The sequence below is a fragment of the Equus przewalskii genome, chromosome 10 (genome assembly GCF_037783145.1).
Source record: "Equus przewalskii isolate Varuska chromosome 10, EquPr2, whole genome shotgun sequence".
NCBI lineage: Eukaryota > Metazoa > Chordata > Mammalia > Perissodactyla > Equidae > Equus > Equus przewalskii.
Window position 1 is genome coordinate 37,489,208 of NC_091840.1, and position 23,755 is coordinate 37,512,962.

Sequence of the window (23,755 nt, forward strand, 5' to 3'; positions counted from 1 at the left end):
CAATCAGACAAAATGATTAAATCACATATATGGGGGAAAATCAGGCTGGCAACTGACTTTCCCATAGAAACATTCAATGACAAAAGACATAGGAGTAAAACACTTAAAGAGTTTAAGTCGGAGGCCAGTCCCACGGTTGAGTGGGTTAAGTTCGCATGTTCCACTTTGGCAGGCGGGATTCGCTGGTTTGGATCCTGGGCGTGGAGCTACACACTGCTCATCAAGCCATGCTGTGGCAGCATCCCACATAGAAAAACTAGAATGACTAACAAGTAAGATATAAAACTATGTATTGGGGTTTGGGGGAGAAAAAAAAAAGAGGAAGATTGGCAACATATGTTAGCTCACAGCCAGTCTTCCTCATCAAAAAAAGAAAAAGTGTACCCCGTGGCCGAGCGGTTAAGTTCGCGCGCTCCGCTGCAGGCGGCCCAGTGTTTCGTTGGTTCGAATCCTGGGCGCGGACATGACACTGCTCATCAAGCCACGCTGAGGCAGCGTCCCACATGCCACAACTAGAAGGACCCACAGCAAAGAATATACAACTATGTACCGGGGGGCTTTGGGGAGAAAAAGGAAAAAATAAAATCTTTAAAAAAAAAAAAAAAGTTTAAGGGGCTGGCCCCGTGGCCGAGTGGTTAAGTTTGTGCGCTCCGCTTTGGCGGCCCGGGGTTTTGCTAGCTGGATCCTGGGCATGGACATGGCACTGCTTATCAGGCCATGCTGAAGCGGCATCCCACATGCCACAACTGGAAGGACCCACTAGTGAAATATACAACTATGTACTGGGGGGATTTGGGGAGAAAAAAGCAGGAAAAAAAAGGAAGATTGGCAACAGCTGTTCGCTCAGGTGCCAATCTTTTAAAAAAAAAAGAAGACTTGTAATTATATATATTTTTTAAAAAAAGTAAGTCAAGAATTTTCAAGTATAAAGGTCAAAGTTTTGACAACGTAAGAATTCAAGGATTATCATTCACATGAGCCCTTTTTGAAGAACTTACTAAAGACATCCAAGAAATGACAATGGAAACTTCAAAAGACTGGCAGTAAGCACAAATCCAAGACAAAACAAAGACAAAGATAAAGGTAAAACCTATGAAATGTATAAATGATACAATTTACAAAAATGAGAAGAAAAGGGGGCAAGTGGGTGGAAAGTAGAATAAGCTCTTGGTCTCATCTGTCATAACTGGAGGCCAAAGACGACTAACCCAGAGGCAGAAGTTTAAGCAGACTTAAGAGTGCAAAAGTAAATCCAAACAAAGGTAGTACTACTGTCATTAGGTAATGGGGAGGGGAGAAGATTTAAGCTCCAGGAGGAAATCAATAGACTATAGAAAGGAGGGACTAAGGGTATTTTATAAAGGAAAAAGTACATCAGAACAAAAATATAAACTTTTCTAAGTATCAGACTACTTAAAAAAAAAATAAAAGCAAAGACAAATAGAAATGAAGGTATGAAGGCAGGCTATGCAGATTGCCTTTATTACAGATTCCCCCAACAGCCTCGGCCTTCAACACAGCCAGCTCCCCAAAAGTGGCTGGAAATATAACTGGGCTTGACAGAAGGAAACACAACTTTCTAGATACTTAAGTGATTTCCAACGTGCCAAAATTCCAAATCCAGGGTACCAAAGTTATTTCCAAATGATTAGAAATGAGTAAGACAGTCACTGATGCAAGCTGTCAGTGACAAATTTTATTAAATCTGCTTTAGGGGTCCGATTACTACTTTGTTAGAAACAAGTTCAAATATCTTGCACTTATGAATGAATGGACCTGCCATCAAAGTCTAGCAGCCAGTTTTCTGAACTACAAAATTGAATAAAAAACAGTGATGTTTCAGAACTATAGGACATCAACATTTTACTGCTTCATGCTCTCTTCCTTAGTAAGGCAGAGAATTCATTGCTATCATACCTGTCAGCCTATATGTGAGATTATTCAGTTAACAGGTATACTGTCTTCCATATTTCTGACATCAACCAAAGTACGTTCACTTTTTCCCACCAAAACGTGAGCTTTGGACACACATTTGTTTGGTTCACTACTCTAGCCTCAGCAGCTAGAAATGTCTGGCACACAGATGCTAAACAATTATTTGTTGAATGAATAAACGGATTTCAATTTTTTTTTTTTTGTAAACTGTTTTAGTAAAAACATTCCAGTCCAAGAATTCTTTAAGAAGGCAGCATGTAAGGTCTGGCTTCCTGAAGCCACATGGGGGAGTTTCTCAACAAAATTCCCCTAGGGCCTCCAGAGCTGAAACTGACAACTGAAGAGAAAGGCAAGAGCCGGTGCTCACTCTACATCCTGCATCTGCCAATACGAGGGTTTTTAACCATTGTTAAATGGAGCACCTTCCTGTTGGACACAGGGCCGAGGACTGGGCCGGGGACTCAGACGTCTCACCTATTCTTGTTGAACTGGATTGCAAAGTCTGTCATGTGCTGCAGAGCTTTGTTGGTGAAGTTCATTTCCATATAGATGTGCCCTTGGCGGTGAGTAAATGTTCCAGAAATCTCCAAGCCTTTAGCCTTTACTGCAGGCAGCCAGACCTGAAAGACAGCCCAATGGATTTATTTCGATGCTATTTGTTTTTGAATAAATAAAGATGAAATTAAGACTTCACTTCTTTAGGCAATTATGGTGATTTTTATACCATAAATATCAAGTTAGACACAAAAGGCTCTGGATAAAGTCATATTTTCTCAATTTTGAGATCATTCTCAATTATTTAAGAAGCAAAAAACAACAAAGTAGTCTATGGGTGACCCTGGCTTCTTCGTCATCTTCTGTCATTTTACTGCTTTTGAGTACTGCTACAAAATACATACAAGGAAAAGAGAAATTCTAATGAGTATAATGTGGTTTTTTTGTTAGTAGCTTTGGTAAAAGGCTTAAAATCTACTAGTGAAAATAGCGTGTCTATAATCTTTGAAGACTTTACCATTACCAAAACCATTATCAGTAATCTCCTTAAGGGCAAGGACCATGTCTTATATATATTTTTAAATCTTGCTATAGTTTCTGGTAAATAGTAAGTATTCAGATGTTGCTTAACCAATTTGAATGCCTATTCTCCCTATATAATTCATTCATTCATTACCCACCCCTGGACCCAGAATCTGTGATACTCCTAGACTGTACCAGTTTATTAAAAAAAAAAAAAAAGAAAAATTCAGGAATTCACACACTGTTCTGACTACTTTGAGACAGAATACCTAAGAGTCAGTGGGTGGTGAATAAATAGGAGAATATACAGAGCCACACCAAAGAAAAAAAAGAAAAGGAAGGAAGGAAATGAAATCAAACAATCACAAGAAATTATTTTCCATCTATCAGAGAGTCAAAAATTCAAAAAGTCAGCAATAATAAAGGAGAATATAAGGAATCTGGCACTCATTCTGTTGCTGGGAATATAATCTGATGTCACCTTTTTGGAGGGTAAGTTGGTAATGTCTATTTTAAAATGTTTAAACGATCAAGCACATTGCACGTTTACCCTATAGATATACTCACAAAAATATACCATGATATAGAACACAAGGATGTTCATTGCAACATTGTAATAACAAAAGGGCAGGGGGTGGAGAGGGGGCGTGCAGGACCAGGGGAATATTCTAAATGATCATCAACAGGAGAATGATTAAATAAGTTGTACATTAATACAGTGGATACAGCTATTCAAAAGAATGTGGCAGAGAAAAACAAAGTGCAAAACAGTATATCCCATTGACACGGTATGTTTAAAAGAGGCAAACATATAGCTATATGCATGATCTTTTTCTTTTTCTTCTGAAAGGACAGAAGAAAGCTAAAGAGGCTGTCTATGGAAAAGTGGGGACAGAGAGAGACTTAATTTTCTGTCTGATATTTAATCAGTAATTAAAAGTCGGTAGGCGGGGCCGGCTCCGTGGCCGAGTGGTTAAGTTCGTGCGCTCCGCTGTGACAGCCCAGGGTTCGAATCCTGCGCGCGGACATGGTACCACTAGTCAGGCCATGTTGAGGCTGCGTCCCACATCCCACAACTAGAAGGACCTGCAACTAAGATATACAACTATATACAGGGGGGTTTGAGGAGATAAAGCAGAAAAAAAAAAAAAAAAAGATAGGCAACAGTTGTTAGCTCAGGTGCCAATCTTTAAGCGGAAAAAAAAAAAGTCTGCAGGCATAATATCCAACACAGTAACCTCACTACAAAGCTACTAAGTTGTGCCAAAATCCTATGGCTTGGTATTCAATCACATTTTTGACTACTCTATGCAATGGCTGTGTGTACAAGTTACGACTCCTGGAATGGACAACTGGTCTGCATCTCTAGCAGAGATCCCACACAGTCAGATGAGCAGGCAAAGAATGCAGGAAGCAACCAGCTATGTTGTCCCTCAAGGCAAGATTACAAGAAACCTAGCCCAGCCTGGATGCTACTATTCCCAAGGACCAAAATAAGCTTCATTTACAAGGAGTTTCCCCATTTGAATTTCAATCTGCATGCGACATCAAGCAAGGCTGAGAGGAGAAGAGCACAAATGACGCAAACCTAAATCACAACTCTAACAACATACACTAAAATCCACGAAAACCAAATCTGGGCAGTGGCATTCTAGAATCCATACATAATACCAATGGAAAAAGGGGAAGAGAGGAATGAGAAGTAAAAATGTTACTTCTCTATGCTATATTTTCCCCCCTGCTGTTGCATTGTATATAGATTTACACTAGACTGACTTCAGGGTTGACAAACTAGACAATATTTCTAAATAAGAGAACAAAACTCAAATACTTAATGTTTCCAATTTTAAGTCCAATTATAAAAACAGTTAATGAGGATGCCATGGTGTTTCTTATTGCTAAGTTGAAGGCCATTTCATGTTCCTCTTAAGTCCTCTAGAACAAAGACGCAAACCTTGCATTTATTATCAGGAAGTAACACAAATGTTAGAAGCTAAGTAATTCAGGTGCTGCCTCTTAAGAAAATCTTGCTTTACTTACAGCCTTGGGAGCCACATATCCACCAGGTGCCATGCCTATCCCTGTGGAGAGTTCAAACAGGTCATTCAGGCCACTGCTGACCACAGCAGGAGTAGGTGAAGGAGCAAAGGTTGCAGGCACTGATGATGGGATGAAGGACTGTCCCACCTGCAGGGAAAAAAAAGGAAGGGGGAAGATCAGGAAGAATAGATTAATAGTCCTTAAAATGTTGCTATATATTTTAGTAGTATTAATAAATCAATAAGAACACACTATAATTATAGTATTTTTAGGAGCTGAATTAGTATATTCTTTGTCCTTTTAATCATCACAGTTATTTTTTCATCACTGATAAGATACACACGCTCTTTAGAAGTTCTATCAAGAGAAAGTGATCAGTAGGATCAGCAACACAGTGATGCAAGATTTTTTCTGTTTGTTTCCAATTTTAGCTTCCATGATTCTGTGCAAAAGGCCTATAGGTACCCTAATGAAGGGGGAGTTTGTTCTTACAGACAGGAGAAGCATCCAACTTAGACAACAGTTCCATTTCCACTTGGGTACAGGCAAGTCTTACTTCCTCTTTTAGGCATAAATATCTCGTAGGAAACTCTCCTGGGGGAGATGGATATCACACTCCCCAAACACACTTACGAGGCGAGTCTCACTCTGAGTCCAGGTGATTCAAGTTCTTTCTAGATGACACTAGAGAATAAGAGCATTCTCCAGTCAAGATGGGAGGTTCCATTTCCTTTAGCTCTTTAATGTCAGGAAGACAGAGATCTCTGTAGACACCAGAGCGCCAGTCCCTAAAGATGTCCCTATACCACACATGGTGTATGACCCCAAAGATTCCAAGTATCCCTACACTACTTTCTACTCTTCATGTAGTGCTATAGAGGTTTTGGTGCAGTGCTAGATAGCAGCGGTGGCTGGTCTGAGAATGTGTGCATAGGAAGGCATCAAACGGGGGCAGCGCATCCCATGGTGAAAAAAACGGATGGCACTTACTGCCGGACTTCCTCCAATGCCCCCGCCAAGGTCACTGCCAAGCTGAAAGAGAGAAAGGAGAGAGAGGAGAGAGAGGTAGAGTTCATTTAGCTAAGTACTAGATGCCCATATAGAATCCGTAAATTGTTCTACCAAGTTGCTGGGAATACATGCTATTCACCTTGACTCCCAAAGCCTAAAGAAATTCTAGATTGCAAAGAAATATGTCCTAGGGGAATTTAGTGGTAGTGATGATGTGTGGGAGTTTTGAGAAAATTTGGAAAGAAGATGGAGCTGGGACATCTCAGGGATGTTTCAGATCCAATCTTTCCACTGGGGTACACAGACACACTCAAACAGGACTTAAAGAGTTTACATATTCCAAGAAGCTCCCTCTCCAAGCAGTAATGTTTTGAATATGTTTTATTTTTTCTTTAAAAGGAAATTTAAGGGGGGAAACAAAAAGAAAAGCAAAGAAAAACTAAAATGTGCTTTGATCTACAAAACCTGCTGTCCCACTGAGACAGTGAGAACCAAACAAGTACTGAGCCGCTATTTTAAGCTTCAAAAATTATAGGTGGAATAAGAACGATTTTTAGAGTTTAGAACTTTCCTAAGAAAGAAAACAGCTGGATAGGAAGATATCCTACCTGCCGAGGAAGTGGGAAGGCATGCAATGCTTCAAATCTCTCTCACAGTCAATACTACTAAGGAGAAATGCTATAATTTATTTGAGTAGATCATTTAAAGGGAGGCCAACTACTGGAGAATTAGACTAACTTAATTAGCCAGGTAATAGGAAAATAACTCCACATGGTCTTAGTCTTGCCTTTTTCTCCTCAGGGCTCTGGTATAACCCATCCTGAATTCAGTCTTCCATGACAATAGCATTAAAGCAGAACCGAAGCTGAAAACAGATGGCATGAAGAAACCTAAACACACATACACACAACTAATGGTGCTGTTTAAAAAGCAAAACCACTTTTTTTGCTACAGGTTCACATTTGCCTCTTCCTTAGTTCTCACTGTGCATCTAAAATTCCTCTTTGAATCACCAAACGCCTTGTCTGCTCTACAAAACACTGTTTCATTTATTGTCTTCTCCTTTAGTGGTAGAAACTTGGAGATCTTTATGCTGTGGTTGTGTTAAAAAACAAAACTGTATTGGTCTTCAGGACTTGAGAAAGAGGATTTACTTATCTTCTCACTGAGCAGATATATAAAGCAGGCTTGCAAAAATCTAAAAAATCATCTGCATTGAAAAATAGTGAGATCTATGACAAAATTCTGTCTCCACCATGACAGAAAATAAGCTGGACAGGTGCTTCACAACTGGCATTCATAAGCACGCTCTGCAATAATAAGCTATGAGGCACGCCAAACCTCAAAGAGCCAACATTCCAGAATCTGGCTCCTGAAGACTACTTAATGGTTGGACACAGGATGAAAATCACATGTGTAAACAAATAAAAAAGTCATCACAGCTAAGAATTTGGATAACCAGAAAAGTATGAAAGCAAAAAGGTATTACACATCTGCTTTCTCCTGGTTATAGAATAGTGTACATCTGTAACATGACATCTGAAAGCATAAAATTTCTTTTATTCAAACAAACACTTATACAATATTCACCGGACACAAGGCACTATGGGGAATGTAAAGATATGAGGTAATGAGGGAAATATATAGATGAATAAGACACAGGCTTAAAATGTCAATACAAAACAATACAGAATATACTGAAGCAAAAAAGAGACGTTCTGAAGGAAAGAGTAGAAGGATAATGAAAAGAAGCTTCAAAGAGGTGGTACTGTGGGAATATAAAAAGCAAAAATGGGGGGGTGTTATTTGTCAAATAGCATAAACAAAGGCTGTCAAAGCACGAATAAAAGCATGATCAGAAGAAGGAGTAGTCCAGTAAGACTGGAGCACAGGGGAGATACGTGTAAAAAGAAAGTCACAGAAAAGAAGTTTGCAAAAGCAGACTGATTAGGAGAGGTCTTTAGTTTTTAATTTCTCCTTAATAAAAACCTGGAGGTTTCTTACAGTAAGATTCAAACTTTCTAAGAGTACTAATAACTACTTAAGTTGTGCTCCATTAACTATGGTCCTCAACCTTAGATACACAACGGAATCGACCAACTGTGTGTTTATAGTGGGAGGATTTAACAAAACACTGATGCTGGAGTCTCATCCCCAGAGATTTAATTGTTTAAATTAATATTAAATTGTTTAAATTAATAGTGATTTAATTGTTCTGGGGTGTAGCCTGGGCATTAGAATTTTGAAAAGCTCCCCTAGCGATTCTAATGTACAGACAAGGTTGAAAACCACTGCCTTAGAGAATTAACTATTATTTGGAATCAGACAACATTTACCTGTTTGGAAATAACTTTGGAGCCAACTTCTAAATACAAAGGAAGCTATAACTTGAGGAGAAAGAAAAACCCTTTCTAAGGAAGGGGAGGATGCAAAATGTCTCATTTGTCTTGGTGCTCTGATCTGGTTTTATGACCTTCTGATGGCCTTACCCCTTTTCTCCCCAACCACTCTCCTCCCTTCTGGCCAGGCTTACAATCCAAGCTTCAAAGAGATGGAATTCTTTATGGACCTGTTTGGCATTCAATGGCAAGAAAGAAAAAACACACTAGAAGAGAAATAGCAGTTTTATCAAATATGCTAAATTCAGTAAAAGACATTGAGAAGCATCACTCACTGGTGGTGGTATTTCCAAAGGAAATAAATCCCATTTACAGCCCTTATTTTCTGAGATTTCATTCTTATTATCTTTAAGTACTATAGGAATATTATCTTAGTTGGACAAGATCTGAATGTAGGCCCCCCCCATTCTCTTGTCAATTTTATTCAGAACCATGGAAGAAACTGAAAAGCAATCCTGATTCTCCTTTGCTTATGTTCAGTGTATCAGATGCAACTTAGCTTCAACCCAGAATCAAGAACCCTGATCTTACAGGGACAGGATCCAAAGGTTATTAGAGACATATGGTCAGAAATATAAAGGTCCAGCTAACTGTATACGTCCAGAGAGAAAAGGGAAAGAACAATTTCAACATGTTTTCTAACTAGCAAAACTATAGCTTATTCAGACTTTATTCAGCATCTTCCCTTTTGACTGAAAAAGTTTCTAAGGGAGGTTATCATCCACCTTTCTGAAAATATGCTAAAAGTGATAGGCAAGATAGGGAGATGTCACAAGGATGGGAGCCAACTACCCAACGAGTGGTCTATCCTATCAACAATGACAAGAAGGATGATGAAGATAGCAAGAAAAAAAGAAAGCTGGAAAGCTGAACAAAACACAGGAAAGTTGTTACCATGTTGGCCTGAACCAGCTATTACCATTTCAGTTAGTTCACTTGCTGGTATTAGCTGGAGTCAGACAAGATTCATCTGCTTGGTATTACTTACCAGGTAGCGTACCAAATCAGTCAAATGAGGACTTGCAAAAATTCAGTGATATCTGTTATCCCGTGAGCTGGTGGGAGCCAAGTGAAAAGGGCTAGGTGTGCAGAGCACGGTTCTAATCTCAATCTCAGATGTCCAGATACTGGGTTTTAAGTGGCTCTTGGAGCTGTCCACTTCCCACTGTTCCCAGGATTGCCTTACTGAGCTGCCATTCTCTCCATGAAGGAAATAATGTCAACTACAGGCCAACTAAATCGGAATTCAGGAAGATGAGGAAGGAGAACTGACAATTTCAGGAAAAGAATATTTCAAATGCTGAAGATTGAGCAGAATTTTCCTAAAGGTCTGTAGCTGATACCCAAGTCCAAATTTTTTGCTAGTGGTATTGTGCCCCCAGTTCCCAATCTAAATCATAGCAGTTGTAGTCATTAAATGACACTGAGAATACTACTAATATTTGGCTGCTGCCAAAGAATGGCCACTTCACCAAGCCCAAAGTAGTGCTGAACTGGGCTCAGTTCATGCTGAACTACGTAATAATGTGTCGTTGCACTGTTAATTCACTAACTGGATGGGAAGCAGGGATTTCATGGTGACTTACTGTAACTTATGAGCTAAAGAGATTTCAGCATGGTTACATGAGCTCTGCTGCAGAGCCAGGTTGAGCCAAAAGTTTGAGAGCTGAGTCTGCAAACAGCTCTAATTCAGGTAGATACCAAAAGGCAACACTGTCATCCAACTGGCAATATGCTAAAATAGCACAAATACAGAGAGATCTCAAGACTGAGGTTCTGTAAGGGAACAAGTCTGCCTGACTCCAAGAAAAGAAAAAAGAGTCTTTTATAAAACAATATCAATTGAGATGGCCACTAAGCGGACCAAAAAAAAAAAAAAATCCCACAAATGATCACAATGACCAATCTGGGTTAGCCCCTTGAGGTACATCTAACCAGTCAAAAGTATCCCCACCCGCTTCTAAACCGTGCAGCTGTCTGAGTATCTGAAGACAGTCCCTTAATCAGAGGTGTAGACCTTAAACTCAGACGTTTCTTTGCTCCTGTCTAGAGTTATTACCTCTTTTATTTGATGCTTTCCAGACCTGATTTAATTGAAGGGAGTCTAAGGAACGCTTTAGGTCATTTAACTTACCAATAGCTCTGTTAGTCAGGAGTCAAAATAGAGTGATGTAAAAATAGGATACAGTGACTCCCATCACAAACAATAAAACTGATACCAAAGTCCTACTGGTGTCAAAAACATCAATCTGTGTTTTTCCTGTCAGGGTTTTAGATTTTAGAAGGTACACACCATCTCCTATGTAGTTCAATATGGTTCACAGCTGTTGGGTTGCAAATTTTAAGTTGATCTTCAAAAACCTCTTCAGAAAAGCATCATAAAATATAACTAATCAAATTGCTGAAAAGAATCCACAACATGCAAAAGCTGTTGAACAAACTGATGGCTGAGAACAGACGATGTGGAATAGCGTAAATAAGCTGAGATCATACAAAATCATCCGAAGACTCCTCAACTTGAAGGAAAAGAACGCCTCTCGACGGAAAAGTCGGAGGATGTAACAGACTGCTTCCTGAGATGGGACAGGGAACAGAACGTGACAAACAGCCCTCAGAATGGCCATGACTGGTTTCTTGGGTCAGACGGAGCTCAGCACTGAATACAGTAAACGTGCACAGAAGCGGCTCCGCACCATGTCTTGTTCTCCTTTGCAGCACTTACCACCTGACTGGATACTGTTTGTCATCCGTCTCTCCCCACTAGAACACAAGCTTAGCAGGACTTGTCACAACTGCATTTTCAGTACACAGAATACAGCCTGACATAGAATAAGTACTCAAATATTTATTGAGTGAATGAATGTTTTACTAACCATATAAACAGGGCTACTGGCAATATTATTTCCTCAGGAGACAATTTTGAAACGAATCATTTTATTGGAGAAAACTATCACAGAATGGACAGAAGGCTGACAAAATCGTTTCACCAACTGACCTAGAGCACCCTCTCTGCAGCGACATTGCCAACACAGATGAATAGAACCAACTGGGGAAAAGAGGCCCCACCCCCTACCCCAAGGCCAAAGCCTTTTCTAGAGAGGAAGTGTATTGTCTAAGCAGTTTTGATAGCCAGTGTTCAGCGGAAGAATGCCCTGCGCATCATTTATTTGCCCTGGAAGTACTAGTGCTTTATATCACCGTTCCCTACCAAATAGATGGGAAGATGTGATTTCGTGGTAGTACTCCAAAGAGGGTAAGATGAACGATCTTGCTCCTTTTGCTGCAGAGAGATGTATGAACTTACTTAGTCCCTGTTTTCGTGAATGAATCCACTTCTACAGCACTTCTCAACCTTTCATGTGCCTTCTAGTGGCACACTAGCCCAAACTCATACACCCAGGGCACCTGGGAAGGTACGGCATGGAGAGGCTTTGGGCAAACAAGCCTTATACTTTATCTTAAAAGTTCATGCCATTTTACATTCTAAGCCTTAACACATCAGTGTTTAGTCTGTGTTTACATGCTTATCATCAAGTAAGGCTGACACTACAAGATAATGAGCCAAGTTTCTCCTGTAGCTTTAAATGTACCCTGCACCCTGTGTACAACAGGGACTCTGTACCGCAGTTTGAGAAGGACCAAAGTTAGTGAGACTGGACTCTATTCCAGATGACAATAACAAACAAACTGGAGGAATCACAGGATAGTAGAAAGAGGATAAACTGTGAAGTTTTAAAAAAGTCATGGGTTCAAATCCTGACTTTGGGACTTACTTGCTATGCGACCTTCAGTTTTCTGTAAAAGAGGGCCCAATACCAATAACTTTGCAAAATTATTTTAAGGATTAGAAATTATGAAAGTTCTAGCACAGAGGCTAGCACAGAAATAGGCATTCAATATCTGGTAATTATTACCAAAACTGCCTGAGGCCAGCCTTGACTAAATTTATGCACTGACAAAAAGAGAGCGGTTACAGAAGCCACACTGAAGAATTTACCAGGCAAAATTGGGCTATAATCTACAAAGACCTCTCCATAATACCACCAACTCTAAAACCTAAGGCTTTAAACCACTGCAAATCTTTCCCAAAGGAAGAAATGCAAAGATACAAAACTAGTACGCACAACGGATCTCCCATGAGCTAAAAAAACCCTCAAAATTATTACTAAAATAGCTCATGACAAAATATCTGACAGGTAAAAACCTGTAAGAAACAGGGTGGGAGGTTTTGAAAAACATACACTGGACTCAGGAAAAGGCAGTTTCTCCTCTATTCCACTGCATTCCAGCTGGGTACACTGAGAGCACATTTCTCTGGCAGGAAACTCTTCATCAGTATAGAGAAAAGGCACTATGGACAAGGCTTCCTTTCCATTTTTGATGCACAATAGCATCATTTATCTAAATAGAATACCGCACAGCACCTTGGATGAACAAAAAGCCATAATTTAACCAAGGCCTCTGATGTCAGCCTGGAAGTAAAGGCAATAAATAATAGAGATTCAATTATTACTTTAGTGATCCTCACAGATGTTAGACTCATTAGCACATGGTGTACCTTTGTAACACGTATGCAAGAGTTATGCACATGGGCATCAGGTCACTTCCTACATTACACCAACTCAGAAGGATTTGCACTGTCAGGAAAGTCACACTACCCAGAATGAGCAGTTTCTTAGATTCAGTATCAAAGGCATCAGAAGACACATATATGGCTTCTAAAACAAAGAAACAAGACCTCCAAATAACCACTGTTGCAAGCCTTCAACTAAAGAGTACACTATCATGCTCTACATGTAGAACAGAGCAACCATGTAAGTTTTACCATCTGAATTCATTCCACATCAAGGAAACAGTTAAGTTTATACTAACAGAAGGGAGAAACTATCTGGAGAATTCAAGCAAAACAGAATACACTAAAAAAAAAAAAAAAAAGGGGCAACCAGAAACTAAGGATGGGGATATTCCAGTAAGGAGACTGAAAAGAATATGTAGGAAATCCATTGATTTGCGTCCTGTGAAGAAGCATTCCATTGTTAAAATCTGAAGCTCTGCCTAAATCAATGATTTCCAAAGATACCTGCCTCCAAAAAAAAACAAGGCATCTAAGAATCACCTGGGAGGCATGGTGTGCACGTTTCCTTTGCATCACTGCCTCCTCACTCTTCTTACAGTTGTTCTAAGTAACTGTTACTTATGGAAGAAGTGTGCAGCCTTCAGGTATGTTGTGGCAAAAAATAATAATGCATACATAAATTGATAACTATTTCCCGAATGACAATTCTACAAAAAAGTCACAACTCACTAAGTCTGAAAATTTCAAAAGTGCAATAATGAAAGAGGGTGAACAAATCTAACAGGAGGATCAGCAGGATACGAAAAAGGGAAGACAATATCCTCTAGTGAATATCAAGTTTTAGGACAGAGAAATAGGAAATGGGTAGACAACTCAAAATACAAAACAATTTTCAGTCTCCAATTACAGAAAGTGAGCAAGGGTAAAAAGCACCCTGGGACTGAGCATCTAAATCTAAATTGGTCAAATTTAACTTCTGGCCAATTTCTGACAGCTGGATCACCTAGCAGCAAATCAGAAAGGAAAAATGTTCTGAGGGGGAAGAACAAAAATAAAGTCAGGGAGGTCTGTTTTTGTAGGAGGTGCCTAAAAGGCTCACCAGAATACAATTCTTCTGTGGAAATGACTATCTTGGCTTAGAGATCAATTTTTAACATCTCTACCTAACTCTATTTGGAACTTCATTTGGCTCAATCTTCTCAACTTTGGCTGCAAATTAAAATAACCTGGGTGTCTTTCTAAAAATACCAATGTCTAGGTCCTATCTCCCAGAAATTCTGCTTAATTGCCCAAGGGTTGGGCCCAAATACTTGTAGTCTTTTTTTTAGTATGGTAATCATGTGGGACTAATTATGCAGCTAGAGTTGAGAACCACAAAGCTTGGAATAAAAGGTAAGTAGCTACCATGCTTCATCAGCAGCACACCACTGACCTCTACAGGTAAGGTTCTTTAGAAACCAATGAGAAAAGCAGCAGAAACAGTCTACAGGCCTTGTCGGCAGCCCTTCTGAAATGAACACTAAAGTACCTCTATGATGCTAGCCAGACAACCACATAACTCTAATCTAGGCCATATTTTAAACAGGAGTCTAGGTCAAATTCTACCACTCTTAGCAACACTGTTCTTCCTAGAGACTAAAAGAAAGACCTTTAACAAAATAATTTCAAGAGTTTCTTGCCCTCCCTCAATTTGGGGCAGAGGAGGAGTCCTCTTTCCAGGAGTGTGTTTACTACTGAAGCGAAGAGAAAAAGGCATCTGAGTTCACCAAAAGCTATAGTTCACACACCAAACGGAAGTGGTTCACAACAGTCACAGATATTCCATGTTGTTACGTGCAAAATGTGGTCCCGAGAGCTTGTTAGAAATGTGGACTCCCAGGTGTCACCTAGACCAACTAAATCAGAACCTGTCTTGTATAAGATTTCCAGGAGATTTAAATGCACATTACAGTTTGAGAAGCACTGCTGTAAGGCAGGATTCATTCAGGAAATGGTACCATCCATATAGATTGAGTGAAAACCTTGAGGACTCTTTTTCTCTTTAAATTAGATAATTTACGCAAGAACTATAAAAAGCATTTTAAAAATGGCATAGTCTACGGCTGCCTTAGCAACTCCTCTTCCACAAAGCCAGATTTAAGCCTTCCTTGTGATGTTCTCTTAAAAGAAATCTTGGTTCTCTGAGCGAGGACACATTTAACCACATATAGATCCAAAGCAAAAGGAAGGGCTTTTACTCCTTCTCATTTTGATTTCTGGGATATATTTTTATCACAGACTAAGTTGAAGAAAACTGCATGTAAACACTTTCTGGGGCTACACATTTTAAATCTCAAAGTCAGAAAAAGCTAAACTTTAGAGTTACACAGGCACATTAGTGGACGTACACAGCAAAGGTTCTATAGTATTTAGAAATCCAGTTGGAAAAACAACTTACTCCCCACCAAAAAGAACACCCTTTACAAAAAAGAAAAAGAAAAAGGCCCATGTGTGACTTTGACTACTACAATCTAAGAAAGTTCTATAGTTTTTCTATCTGAAGGATACTTGTGGGAATTGTAGCAGATGACTGGAGAGCCATGTAAAACACAAGTAGAAAACTCACTGGTGTTAAGGGCCAGTAGGAGCTAATACAAAGCCAAATGGAAATCTCTCTCTTTCCTTCCATACTAAAGTGGGTCAGGAAACAAAGGCGTAGAATCCTGGGCCAGGCAAACTCAAAATATAGGGCATCCTTCTCCCCTCCATCCTTCAAACTTAATTTCTTTGTCATTCTCAGGTTCAAGGAGTCCATCATGTCGTACGCTTCCAGGGAAATGAATAACTAGAGTTGTTAAGGCATAAACCTGAGGAGGATGTAACATTTAACTTATGGTTGACACATTGACAGAGTTATTTCAATATTTAAAGGGATTTCTGGGAGTCTTCAAGAATATTTCAACATTCGTGAGCCTCCTGAGTCTATAAGGAAGCTATAAGGCAATGCAGAATGACCTGAGAAACTATTCTTCTTATATAATCAGTCAACTCCATTCATTAAAGATACAAATATGAAAAACAAACATTTATATGTCTGTGGTCACTTGGGAATGCTCACTTGTGTCACTATAAGCTGGAGTCCAGAGCTTGGTCAGTGTACAGACTCTCGAAGCAGTGACTTTCCTTCAGTAAAATGTACAACCCACAGAGATACGACCATAACCCTATCTCCTTAGACTCTGTGCCAGCCAAAAAGTAAATGTACCTGTACGGGCTGGCAGAAATCCCAGACATAATACTGCTCATAAAGTAGAAGAGAAAATGCCAGTGTGTATAGCTAAAAGTAAGGTTGTTCTATTTATGAAATCTCTGAGAACATATAATTTCCTATCCACGGCATTTACCTTCCACTTTCTGATGTTGGGAAACATCAGTTTATTTGACATCTTTATAGTTATCAGGTTGACAAACAGCTTTTTGCATGTGTCTAAAAGAGCGCCCTAACCCCACCACAGTTAAGGACCTAGTTTGCAGGGAGCAATATGATGAGACCTGTGACTTTTCTGGCCTTCTCTACACAGATGGAAAGTCATCCTTAATATTTCTCACTTATCTTATACAGCAACAAAAACTAATTTCAGTTCCCACTGGTGGCACATATTCACAGATACTCTGGACTTTGGAGCCTTTTAGTATTAGAATCCTGGAAGCTAATTAAATTGGAAGTATGACAGGGGGTGGGGGAAGAAGGGGAAAAAAAGAACCGACCAAGCAGTACTTCCCAAATGCAATAAAGGTACATTTTTTACACAAATGCCTGCCTCAAAAACCTTTCAGAATTAGACAGGGCACAGCCAATAATATATAAAAAAAGACAAACGTTTGAAAGCCTCAAAATAGGATGACCTCTATGAGGTCATTTAAATGCTGTTCAGGTCAAAAGGCGAATTACAGGGGCTATCCAGAGTTAAGAAGCAGGAGCAATAACAAGCTCTGGAAAGGATACTGAACATTAAGATTGCTGAACAATAGGTTGGTTAAACATCAAAAGTTCCATTTAGAGGCAGAATAACAGAATAAACCTATACACTTTCAGACATACCCCATACCAACAACGGACAGTATCAATTAATTGTCTAAAGACAGATAATCCTGTCCCTTATCAAAGGACATGGCGCTGCTCATCAAGGAAAGATCTAGGTCTAAAAAGCTGAATTATACAAAGTTCTTTGGCATATCAAGAATTAAAAATAATCAAAAGAAAGGAAGAAAATGCTTACCAGACTATCCAGTCCTCCTCCCAAGAGATCCACTGCTCCCATTTGCATGGAGGATACCTGTGGCACATTGACTGGGGGACCAAGGTCAAGGTTTAAAAGGTCCCCCAGAAGGTCACCTTGAGAGGGGATAACCTGAGGCTGTTCCAGGTTGGTGGCAGTGGTGGTGCCAACAGGGCTGTCACCTGCATCAGTGCTGCAGTCACACACACAAAGAGGGGAAAAGAGAAAAGTCAGTTTCATCCAGGACATAATAACAAGGTTAACAAGTGAATGTCAGATATATAAAACAAAGGAAGAATTAAAAAAAAAAAAAAACAAAGGAAGAAAAAAACCCTCTTATTTTATAATCATTTGTTGACGTATATGAAGAGATGATAGCAATTCTTGTTTTTATCAAAATACAATTGCTAAAATGAAAATAAATGTATAATATATAACCACATGAGTCAGTCAATTTTATTGAGCACTCACTCTATGAGGAAGCACCAGAATGAGAATTTGGGGGAAATATTAAAACAAAAAAAAAAAGGAAATATATTTCCTGTCCTCAAATAACTTACACTCTTAACATTAGCTATCTTTACTCATCAGGAAAATTAAAACTACAGTGAGATACTGCCACACATCTATACCAGAATGGCTAAAATTAAAATGACTGACAAAACCAAGTGCTGCTGAAGATGTGGATCACTTCGAAGTCTTACACATTGCTGGAAGGAGTGTACATCGGACAAATCACTTGGGAAAACCGGCAGTGTCTCCTATAGCTAAATATCCATCTATTCTATGACCCAGCAATCCTACTGCTAGGTGTATACACAAGAGAAATGAGTGAAGTCTACCAAAAGACATATACAAGAATACTCACAGCAGCTTTATCCATAAAGAGCCCTACACTGGAAACAACCCAAAGGTACATCATCAGGAGAAGACATAAACAAACTGTGGCATATTCAGGCAATGGGAAAGCATATACTGATAAACAGGAACACACAACTGATAACACAACATCAATTAGTCTTACAGACATTATGTTGCACGAAAGAAGCCAGACACAGAAAAGTAAATACCGTGTGGTTCTATTTACGTGATGTTCAAGAAGAGGCAAGACTAATCTTTAGTAATAAAAGTCAAAACAGTGGTTCTCTCTGGAGAGTGAGTATTAACAGCAAAGGGGCATGAGGAATCTTCTAGGGTGCTGAAAATATCCTGTATCTGACCAGAGTGGTGGTTATATGAGTGAGTGTGTGTGTGTGTGTGTGTATGTAAAAAAATCTATTGAGCTATAAATATTAGTGCATCATTAATACTAAGATAATCATCAATGATATATCAATTTAAAAAGTGAAAAAAAAATCCTATGAAGAAAATTCCAGGCTCAGATAGCTTCTCTGTGAATTCTTCCAAACATTTAAGAAAAAAGTAAAACCAATCTTAGATAAACTTTAAAAGAGACTAGAGAATGGCAATTAAGAAAATCTAAAAGTAGTTCAAACTGCTTATTGAATATTAACAAATTATTTCTAATTTTGTTAGGTTTGATAGTATATTGTGATTTTTTAAAAAGTCCTTATATATTAGAGATAGCAAGTAAAGTACTTACAGACAAAATGATAGGAGGTCTGGGATTTGATTTAAAATATTACAGCTCCCTTAAAAAATTATGGGGGTGATAAACGAAACAAAACTGGCCAACAATGATAAGTGTTGAAGCTGAGTGATGAGTACACGTGAGTTTGTTATACTATTCTATCTTGCATGTTTTCTAAGATTTATATAATAAAACGTAAAAAGAAAAAAAAACCACCGTAAAAATTCCATTAATAAACAAATGTTTTCTTAAAAAAAAACAAACAACCTAGGTAGGTTTTGACAACCCTAAACATAAAGGACAAAGAAGAATGAAGACTCAAACTCAGAGAATAAACAAACAAAAGCTAAGACACAAAAGATTAGAGTGCTCCTTATAATCTTTTTAAAGGAATCTGGAGGGATGATGAGAAAAATAATATGCTGTTTCTAATTGTTAAGTTTCAAGTACGAAAAACAAGTAGAGAGCTCCAAGAGACAGCTAAGGACAAGGGACTGGCAGTCAGAGTCGGAGAGGTAAACTTGGGCAGGAATTTCAATGCACATCTCAGGTGAAATCAGCAGAGCAACACGGGGGGTGTGGTGCTAAGAGCAGGGGGGTCCAGAATAAGAAGACTGAGATCAAGTGTTGGCTCCACTAATTACGAGTTGCATGATCTTCCGCAAGTGACAACTTCAATGAGACAAAGTTTCTTCATCAATAAAATGATAACAATGTCACCAAAACACAAGGTTCTATTTTAGGGAGGATCAAATGACAACGTGGTGTAAACTGTAATACATCAGCAGTAGCTATGTTTAGTAGATAACCTAACAGAATAGAGAAGCACAGAAAGAGAAAGCTCAGAATGAACCTTGTGATATAACCAAGATTAATGATCAGAGAAGAGAATGAACGCAGAACTGCAAAGATTAAAGAGAGAAAAACAATCTAAGAAACATGACATAGGAGGAAAACGTGTCAAGGAAGCCAAGATAAGAAGTATTGGGGGGGTGGGGATATAGCCAAAAATCAATAAAGAAGTCAAAACGGGAAGCAATTTCATATACAGCTGGCAAAAAATACATGAAATCTCCATTAAGAGCATCCTCTGGGGGCCAGCGCTATGGCTGAGTGGTTAAGTTCTTGCACTCTGCTTCAGCAGCCCAGGGTTGTCAGTTCAGATCCTGGGCGCAGACATGGCACCGCTTGTCAGGCCATGCTGAGGCGGTGTCCCACATAGCACAACCAGAGGCGCTCACAACTAGAATATACAACTATGTACTGGGGGGCTTTGGGGAGGAGGCGGAGGAGGAGGCGGAGGCGGAGAAGGAGAAGAAGAAGAAAAAGAAGAAGAAGAAAAAGAAGAAGAAGAAGAAAGATTGGCAACAGAGGTTAGCTCAGGTGTCAATCTTTAAAAAAAAAAAGTATTCTCTGCACAAGAAATTCTATCATCATATGACATGTGCCATTTAGGAAGTATGAGAGAACACATGATGAGAAAAATAATATGTTGGCCTGGTGGCGCAGTGGTTAAGTTTGCATGCTCTGCTTTGGCGGCCTGGGGTTCGCCAGTTCAGATCCCAGCCGTGGACCTAGCACCCATATCAAGCCATGCTGTGGCAGGAATCCCACATATAAAATGAAGGAAGATGGGCACGGATGTTGGCTCAGGGCCAGTCTTCCTCAGCAAAAAGAAGAGGACTGGCAGCGGATGTTAGTTCAGGTCTAATCCTCCTCCTCAAAAAAGAAAAAGGCACTTCTCTCTTGTCGAGGTGATTTTAAAAGGCCTAGTGAAGGAAGCTCTTTTAAACCTCCAGAAGAAGCAGAGTAAAGTTTCACAGTTTTGCTGTGTTTCTCGGCAGAGGCATATCACTGATTAAGCTTGTGCTGCAGAAGAGAGCTACGTAATGTCAGTATATTTGCTCTTTGTGGCAATATATCATCCTTATCTATTTCAAAGGGAATTTTTCTACATTTGTATTTGCTTTAAAAACACAAAACAAGCAGAAATGAACCAAAAAGAGGTTATCCAAAAAGGAACTATATAAGGAATTGTGAAGGTAACAAATTAAAGAGTAATTAATCAGCTAAAGACCTTATGTAAGCGATTGTGTTTCTTTTTACACAGTTCAAACACTGGTTTGTTTCCTGTGTTCTAGAAAGAGTTGTTTTTGTTTGCTGATTTGTTTCACTTTTCCCCTTCCATTTGAGGGTCAAAAGTTATCAGGAGAAAGGTGATTTAAACAGCATATAAATATGGTTACAGAGGCAAGTTACGACAGAAAATCCGTATCTATTATCAAAACTTGAAGCACAGATTGGGAGCTGTACTTAGAAGTTAAATGGTCATATCTAGAGACTGTTAAATATGCTCGCCTATAAGGAGAAACATCCTGTTATTACAAGGCATAACCCTTATGAAGCCAGAAGCCTCCTCTGGATGAAAATCACAGCACTTGCCCTCAAACCAAAGATTCAACTCAATTAAAGGCTAATAAATTAATAATTATTTTACTGGGTATTGCCCTTTCATTTTTGTTTGTCTGTGCCTGCAGTCTATTTAAATAGAGCCTAGAATGTTGACTACGCTAATTTGTAAAGCAATAATCCTATCCTCTGGCTACTCGTGAACCACTTAAACAGCAATACAGGTTAGACAATGGTCTGAGACACTCATTGATGAAGTGCAATTACTCTAACCCTTCTGGGATCAAATTCTACTTAGATTTAAAGTTTATTATAATTAATGAAGGAAGGAGATTCTGAAAAGATTCCAAGATACTCATTGTAAGAGTTTATTAGAGTACTGTTCCTCCCAAATCAATATTTTAAAACAGTTAAAAAGCACGAGTTTCATGTTACTTGAGAGCCTGTTCATAAGACAATTTCCTTACTGATACGATCAATGTAATTTGGTAAAAAAGGAAGGTGACTAGAAAACTATGTTCACACAGAATCTAGAGTGCTTCTATAAAACAATCCTGCAAATATTACTTCATTAACAGCTTTACAGCATAAGACAAACAGTATCTGCTAACTTTATCCATAAGTTTCAACAAAGTTACAGTAAAGGATAAAGACAGCTAAGTATACTTACAGGCTTTTTTCCAAGTTTTCAACTCTGGGAACATTTCTAGCCTCATCTTACTGGAGACTTAGGCAACTTTCACACTATTAGTTTTTAGGAGGTCTTCACCACAATTTTCTAAAGCCATAATCTTACCTACTCCCTAATTAGAACACAGAGGGGCCTTTCACCCATTGCATGTATGACCACTGGTATTCAGATGGAGCCCCCAGGGCAGTACAGTAGGTTTTCAAAATGCATAGCAAGTTCTCTTCTAGGCTATAAAAGCATGAGGAAAACCAACTCTGTCTAAACAGAGTCACTTCTCGATCAAACCTACTTCCCCTGCTTACCTCCCATGATGTATGGGCAAGTGTTTGCGATGGATTCCATGACTTCCTTCCACAAAAGCATTGGGAGGCTTATGGTACACAGAAGCCAAAGAACCAATGTGGCAGATAAGCTCATCCAGCAGAGTTGGCTCAATAAGATCCGTCTCCTCAGAGATCAGTGGCTTCTCAGACAAGACTACTTCTTTGGCTGTGACAGGGTCCGTTGAGAGAAGACGCCAATAAATATAGCCCCGGTCTCGAAGGTCAGGATTATCAGAATCCTAATGAACAGGTAAAGGCAAGAAGGTTTAAATGGAACTTTTTTCCTCCATACAGAAACCCAACTGCTAGATTTATTATCAAGGCAACGCTGTAGTGAATTATGCAGAGTTGGCGGTTAAGAAGATATTTAGACTTGATATAGTTTTAGTACAGTCATAATTCTGTAATCTCTAATGTTTTGAAGAATTTAAATATACAGTAAATTGAGATGGGTTAGTCCTAAGACTCAAATTCAAAGGGAAGTTGGGAAAAGGAAAATAAAGTTTGATCCAGTAAAAATTAACTGCTTGAGATGGCCTTGGAATATAAAAACAAAGTTTTTTAACTGCTATAAACATTAGGATTATTCATGAAATGTATCTTAAATATATTTCACACACACCTTCTTTTTTCATTCAAATATTTATTAAGCATCACCTATGGAGACACTGACTAGGCCCTGGAAATAAAGAGAGAATGCACAGTGCCTGACTTTTCTGAGCCCACAGAGTATTACTCGTTGCAATATAGTGTGAGAGATACTATTATCTAAATAATAAAAAACTGTTAAAGAGAGCATGTAACTAAGTGCTTGCAAAAGGGGAGACACTTGAATTTAGTGGTCTTGCTTTTTCGTTGTGGTTTTAAAATAATTTTATACATGCTCAAGGCTAAAATAAACTTATTATCAGTGCCATATCACAATTTAGAAATGTATAATATAAAAGGAAGTCTCCCCCAATCATCCAACCCTTCCCCAACTTAACTCCCGATCCCCAAAACAGCCATATTAACAGTGTGGTATATATCTTTCCAGACAGCTCCCACACATGCATACGTTTATTTTATACAAAACTAGTGTCCTATTATACATATTGCTTTGCAAGTTGCTTTCCATATTGGCATATCCAGCTGCAGTTTTCCACTGTATACGCAGCACTGCATCATTATTTTACTAGTGCCCTATGGATGGACAATGAGCTTGTTGCCTCCTTCTCCCTCCTTCCTACCTTTTCTTCTTTCTTTTTTTCAAAGATTGGCACCTCAGCTAACATCTGTTGCCAATCTTTTTTTTTTCTTCCACTTCTCCCAAAAGCCCCCCAGTACAAAGTTGTTTATTCTACTTGTAGGTCCTTCTGGTTGTGCTATGTGGGACTCCACCTCAGCATGGCCTGATGAGCCATGCTAGGTCTGCGCCCAGGATCCAAACCAGTGAAACCCTGGGCCACCAAAGAGGAGCGTGCGAACTTGGGCACAGGGCCGGCCCCTATTTATTATTTCTTTA

At 39.1% G+C, this 23,755-nt stretch overlaps 1 protein-coding gene across 20 annotated transcripts in view; it reads right to left on the reverse strand.

The window, feature by feature from the left end:
- Nucleotides 1-23,755, reverse strand: part of AP2B1 (adaptor related protein complex 2 subunit beta 1) — a 118,779-nt gene that overhangs the window by 39,410 nt on the left and 55,614 nt on the right. For 11 of the 20 annotated variants that reach the window (XM_070562490.1, XM_070562491.1, XM_070562493.1 and 8 more), the window contains 5 exons: nt 22,231-22,490; nt 17,238-17,430; nt 5,983-6,024; nt 4,993-5,139; nt 2,410-2,555 (listed from right to left, as the gene is read on the reverse strand). In XM_070562490.1, the coding sequence (XP_070418591.1) occupies nt 2,410-2,555; nt 4,993-5,139; nt 5,983-6,024; nt 17,238-17,430; nt 22,231-22,490 (788 nt within the window). The remainder of the gene's footprint in view (nt 1-2,409; nt 2,556-4,992; nt 5,140-5,982; nt 6,025-17,237; nt 17,431-22,230; nt 22,491-23,755) is intronic. The other 9 variants (XM_070562499.1, XM_070562503.1, XM_070562498.1 and 6 more) reach the window with 1 other exon arrangement.